The 6,369-nt window shown below is 42.1% G+C and overlaps 1 protein-coding gene across 1 annotated transcript in view; it reads left to right on the top strand.

The window, feature by feature from the left end:
- Ccdc47 (coiled-coil domain containing 47) overlaps positions 1-6,369 on the top strand; it is a 23,146-nt gene that overhangs the window by 7,320 nt on the left and 9,457 nt on the right. Inside the window, exons 5-8 of the mRNA XM_005369433.2 lie at positions 1,521-1,642; positions 1,859-1,924; positions 5,860-5,961; positions 6,157-6,267. Coding sequence (XP_005369490.1) covers positions 1,521-1,642; positions 1,859-1,924; positions 5,860-5,961; positions 6,157-6,267 — 401 coding nt within the window. The remainder of the gene's footprint in view (positions 1-1,520; positions 1,643-1,858; positions 1,925-5,859; positions 5,962-6,156; positions 6,268-6,369) is intronic.

Here is a 6,369-nt window from a genome sequence, read left to right as displayed (position 1 = left end):
CCTTCACACTCAGCATAGCATGGATTGTGTGGCTGGACACCCTTCACACTCAGCATAGCATGGATTGTGTGGCTGGACACCCTTCACACTCAGCACCTTATCTCTCCTTAGTAATACACTCCCTTCCGTCTGCTGCTTTGTGTGCACATTTTTCTATGAACTTTACATACATTGTTTTGGTTTTGGTGGTTTTAATTGTTTCTTTAATTAATTTGTTATTAATTAATTATTGGAAGTGGACAGGGATGCTTGTGACAGCATAAGCAGAGAAAACAACTTGTGAGAATCAGTCTCTTTTTCCACATGTGGGACCTGGATTCAGGTCATCAGACTTGGTAATCAGTGTCTTCACCAGCTGAGCTGTCTTGCTGGTACATTATGTAGCCCTGACCACCTTGGACTGCCTTGTAAGGCAAGCTTGCCTCAAATTCACAGAGATTCCCCTGCCTCTACCTTCCTAGTGCTGGAATTAAAGGCGTGCACTACTAAATTAGGCCTCGCATATTTTTTCTTTCTTCTTCCCTTTCTTTTTTTGTTATACGTTTTAAAATTGCTTTTTGTTGCAACACTATTAATTGGATATACTTTTTATTTTTGTTAAAAGGAAACTGATGTTAAAACTTATTTAAGGGGTTAAATTGCAGCCATGTTATTCGAACTCTCTACCTGTTTACCAGTGGATGAATGTTCTCTTCCCTGTTCAGTAGTTTTTAAAGGGTATTTTTGATCAAGGAATTTGGGGGTGGGGACAGTGGGGAAGCAATCTTTGGCTCATTGCCCTCCCTCTTCTTCATGCCAGACTCCCTCTTCTTCATGCCAGAGTCCATAACTTTTTTTATGGAGACAATAAAGAGTTTTAAAAGTAAAGAGAAGTCCAACCTCTACTGGCCTGTGCAGCAGCCCTCAGCACCCCAGCATACTTGGCCTAGCAGATGACAAAGAAACCTGTCTGTGCCCTTGATGCCTACCGTCTTGGTACCTACTGTGCACTGGTAGCAGTGACAGATACCATTCTCTCAGCTCTCTGTATAAATTCACAGAGAAACATGAGTGGATAGCAACAGAAAGTGGTGGAACAGTGGAAATCGCTAATTTTACACAGGAAACTTTGGGAGCTGTTGTTTGCTGAAGTTGGTATAAAATTGAAATAAAATAATGATTTTGGAGATTCGGAATGTGTTGGAACTGCCATTGACTCTACTTTGTCAGAAGTAATTGGAATTAATGAAACTCATACAGAAAATCCAGGCTTTATATACAAATCTTGTTATGAAGATGGTTGACTGAGAAATGACACTGAGCATGTCTTCAAGTCTAGATGAATTAATGTGTGAAGAAGCAGATGCTAAACTTATACATCAAATCTACTGAGGGATGCAACCTTTAAAATAATACTGAAGTAGAAGCCACAGGCCGGTCCTTTAGTTCCTTTCAAAGGAGAGTCTATGCGATAGCAAAGCATTGCTGTCCTAAAGTGATCCGAAAGTTCAGTGAGTGAGATTCGGTGCTTTTACTCCTAGGGGATGATGGGACTAACAAAGAAGCCACAAGCACAGGAAAGTTGAATCAGGAGAATGAACATATTTATAACCTGTGGTGTTCTGGTCGAGTGTGCTGTGAAGGCATGCTTATCCAGTTGAGGGTAAGTAGGGAACTATGCTCTAACATACATCCTTCCTTCATTTTTTAAATGTGACTGCTAATATAAATTTAGTGCTTCCTTCTTCCTTGTTTGATTTAAAGTAAGTCTGAGTATTATATTTCTAGTAATTGGCAAATGAAGCATTTGAGTCCCCTCCAAGGCCCTTCTGAAAGTTTAAACTGCAAGATATGGACTCATTTCTCTCATTTTTTTCAGTTCCTTAAGAGACAAGACTTACTTAATGTCCTGGCCCGGATGATGAGGCCAGTGAGTGACCAAGTGGTATGTATTCCTGCTTGTTTTCTTGGTATCAACTGAATTATTTTCTTAGCTGTTCTGTTTCTGTCTGGATTGTGTTTGGAACTCCTGGCAGTATGTGTCCATGCCAGAAAGCCTGATGCTTTTCTGCCTAAGCAGATGGTCTTTTTTTCTCAGTGTTCAACTCCACTTGCTCTCAGCAGGGAAGGATATGATGTCTGTCACCGCTTATAACAGCCGGAGTATCCTAACAGAGAGAACAGTGCCCATATAGTGTGCCCTGGTGTCCTGGTCTCCTTGTGAACACTATTCCTTTATGTTTTAGAATTTATCTATGTATGTGTCAGTATGGGAACATGCATGTGTACAGGTCAGACGACAACATTTGGGAGTCAGTTCTTTCCTTACATCTTGTGGTCTGGGGATCAAATTCAGGCATTCAGGCTTGCATTGCAAGGAGAACATTTTAAGCCATTTTAAGCACATCTCCAGCCCTAAGAATACTTGTGTCTTTGACAAAAATACTAGGTTACTTCTCAAAGTTTATTTTGTTTGTTTTAGGTTTGTTTGTGTGTGTGTGTGTGTGTGTGTGTGTGTGTGTGTGTATTGAATCAGATGATTAATTTTGGTTGAAAGAGCTCAAATCACAATCTAGGTTATTGGATGTACTGTCTTCCATTTATTAGATTAACATTAATCTGCAAATTTGTACGCTCTGTCAAAAACATTCCCTGCCTTTCTCCCAAAGAGAGGCTCCACAGACAGGGTTGCTATTGTTTGCTTTTTTTCTTCTTCTGAATTGTGTAATTGTCTGTGAACACGGAAGAATAGAAATCTTTTTTTTTAAATATTTATTTATTTATTATGTATACAATATTCTGTCTGTGTGCATGTCTGCAGGCCAGAAGAGGGCACCAGACCTCTTTACAGATGGTTGTGAGCCACTATGTGGTTGCCGGGAATTGAACTTAGGACCTTTGGAAGAGCAGGCAATGCTCTTAACCACTGAGCCATCTCTCCCTTTCTTTTCACAAAATACTATTTATTTATTGGTTGTTCAAGACTGGGTTTCTCTGTAGCTTTGGAACTGTCCTGGAACTCGCTCTTGTAGACTTGAACTCACAGAGATTCACCTGCTTCTGCCTCCTGAGTGCTGGACTCAAAGGCATGTGCCACCACCACCCGGCAAAATATTTTTTTTTTTTTTTTTTTTTTTTTTTTTTTTTTTTTTTTTTTTGGTTTTTCGAGACAGGGTTTCACTGTGGCTTTGGAGCCTGTCCTGGAACTAGCTCTGTAGACCAGGCTGGTCTCGAACTCACAGAGATCCGCCTGCCTCTGCCTCCCGAGTGCTGGGATTAAAGGCGTGCGCCGCCATCGCCCGGCCTATTTTAAATTTTTAGGTGTGTGTGTTGCCTGCATGTCTGTCTGTGTACCACATGTGTGTCCAAGGAGGTCAGAAAAGGGTGTTGGTTACTAGAGTTACTACTATGTGGATGCAGAGAACTGAGCCTGTATCCTCTGCAAGAGCAGCAAGTGCTCCTAACCATTGAGCCATTATCTCTAGCCCCACATATCCTTTCTTCCACATACTAAAAATTTGGCCCAATCATTAAGAAATATAATTAGTATAAATAGTATCATATCAGACTTCTTAGGTTTATAACATTGCCTGTTCCAATGCAGAATATTAAGTATGGCCGGGCGGTGGTGGCGCACGCCTTTAATCCCAGCACTCGGGAGGCAGAGGCAGGCGGATCTCTGTGAGTTCGAGACCAGCCTGGTCTACAGAGCTAGTTCCAGGACAGGCTCCAAAACCACAGAGAAACCCTGTCTCGAAAAACCAAAAAAAAAAAAAAAAAAAAAAAAAGAATATTAAGTATGTTTTCCAACAATGGCCAGTTCTTGGATTCTCTAGACACCAGCTGGGATCTAACAATTTAATTCTGATACTGCTACCTTCAGGTCATGGGTTGAAGGGTTCAGGACCCCCATTGTCCCTACTTAGGAGGAAATTTCAAACCCCAGGCCACCCATACCATGACTTTTGGCTGATCACCTATGAACTAAGCATTCCCATCACCTCCCTCCAGGGTTAATAATTTATTAGAATGATTCACAAATTCAAGGAAAACCTTTGCTTATATTTACTGATTTATTAAGGACACAACTCGGCAATAGGCACCTGGAAAAAATGAGGGATGCCAGGTATGGTGGTGCACGCCTTTAATCCTAGCACTTGTGAGCCAGAGGGAGGTGAATCTCTTTGAGTTCCAGGACAGCCTGGTGTGCATAGCGAGCTCCAGTCTGACCAGAGCTACACCCTGAGACACTGCCAGAAAACGGCAGGACGTCTGGAGCTTTTTTACCGTCTCCAGCATGCCACCCTTTAACAAATTCACAGCATTACAGTATGGGAACTTCCTGAATGTGGTTACAGATTTCTGCAAAGCAGAGCTCCCCACAAGGGCCTTGAACAGTTCCAGCCCTCGGCATTTATCTTATCTCATGATCAGCCCCTTTCCTGAAGCCACTTGGACACCTTATGTTAGTGCCAACTCGGATTGATAGAAAGGGGTTCCCAGTAAATAATAAAGCATACTGAAGGTTTTAGCTTGGTGCCAGGAACCTGAAGCAAAACTCAGATATAACTCTTTTTTTGGATTTTCGAGACAGGGTTTCTCCATAGCTTTTGGTTCCTGTCCTGGAACTAGCTCTTGTAGAACAGGCTGGCCTCGAACTCACAGAGACCCGCCTGCCCCTAACTCCTGAGTGCTGAAATTAAAGGCGTGCGCCACCACGGCCCGGCTCAGATATAATTCTTATATTTTTGGTTGTGAGCCTAGAATTTAACATTGAGCCATCTCTCCATCCCCTAGATATAATTCTTATATCACCCTGTCCATTTGGATCCTGTTTGTTATTGACTTTTGCACTTGACTACTCTGTATGAACTTGTTAGTGTTGTGTTTCTTCATAACAATTTGCCACCAAACTGAACAGCTTAAAATAGTACCGTCTGGAACTTGAGAAATGGCTCAGCGATTGAGAGCACTGGCTACTTTCTAGAGTACCCGAGCTTGATTCCCAGCACCAACTGCCAGCTTATAACCATCAGTTACTCTAGTTCCAGGGGGACCAGTGCCCTCTTCTAGCCTCCAGGAGTGGTGCACACACATGGTGCACAGATTTGCATGTAGGCAAACACTCATGAACATAGGATAGGAATAAGAAATCTTTTTCTGCTTCCTTTTTAAACAGTCTCACTGTGTAAATCAGGCTGACCTCAAATTCACAGAATTCTGCCTACCTCAGTAAAAGTAGATTCAATAATCTACATTATCCCACAGCACCTCAGCTTCATGAGTACTGAGATTAAAGGCACTCATTCCCATTCCCAGCAAAATTAAAAAAAAAAATGAGATCCTATCTCAAAAATAAAGACAAAAAAACAAAACCAAACAAAAAAACGCAACACCATTTGCTGTCTCATAGTGTCAATACATAAGTGGCCCAGTGTAGGTTAGCTGGGTCTAACTTAGACCTAGGGGGCAGAAAACAGTGTGGGCTAGGCTTGTGTTTCCTTCTCACAAGCCCATTCAGATTTTTGTCGGAATTCAGTCCCTTGTATTATAGGAACCTATTTTCTCAATACCTACTGACTGGGGAGTACTCACGTCCTGAAGGCATTACCCTCAAGACCTTATAGCCATCCCTTGATGATCACTTTTGCCCCAATGATTCTCTGCTTTAGCTAGGGCCAAGTTGTTGTTAATACTTATGTGATATACTCAAGACAATGCCCCTTTTTGTTAATTTGAATCAATTGGTGAAGAACCTTCTGCCATTATATCCATGAATCCTGCTCCAGGGGAGAAAAGACTGAACTCTTCAGAGCCTTTTAGAAATCTACCCATCATAGATCCTAACAAGTAAGTCATGTTTTTGTTTTCTTTTTAAAGCAAATAAAAGTAACCATGAATGATGAGGACATGGATACATATGTGTTTGCCGTTGGCACTCGCAAAGCTTTGGTGCGGCTGCAGAAAGAGATGCAGGATCTGGTATGTCAAGTTGCTCCAATATCAATGTCTGTAGACACTGCCTCTTTATTACAGAGAAGTTCAGCTGTGTAGCACAGCACCGTTCCGTCACTCAGACGTTAAGCACCACTCCAGAATAGGCAGAACATACTTAACCTTAGAGGAAAGTCTGTATCATAGAATACCATGTTTCCTGTTCTCATTTTCTTCTTCCAGAGCGAGTTCTGTAGTGATAAACCTAAGTCTGGAGCAAAGTATGGACTGCCAGACTCATTGGCCATCCTGTCGGAAATGGGAGAAGTCACAGAGGGCATGATGGACACAAAGGTAAATGCAGTGGAGATGTGTGCAGTCGTGTACAGCGGTAAATGCAGTGGAGATGTGTGCAGTCGCGCACAGTGGTAAATGCAGTGGAGATGTGTGCAGTCG

The sequence above is a fragment of the Microtus ochrogaster genome, unplaced genomic scaffold (genome assembly GCF_000317375.1).
Source record: "Microtus ochrogaster isolate Prairie Vole_2 unplaced genomic scaffold, MicOch1.0 UNK48, whole genome shotgun sequence".
In the NCBI taxonomy this organism is placed as follows: Eukaryota; Metazoa; Chordata; class Mammalia; order Rodentia; family Cricetidae; genus Microtus; species Microtus ochrogaster.
The sequence above is the reverse complement of the archived record's forward strand: the minus strand, read 5'-3'. Positions and strand labels throughout refer to the sequence as shown.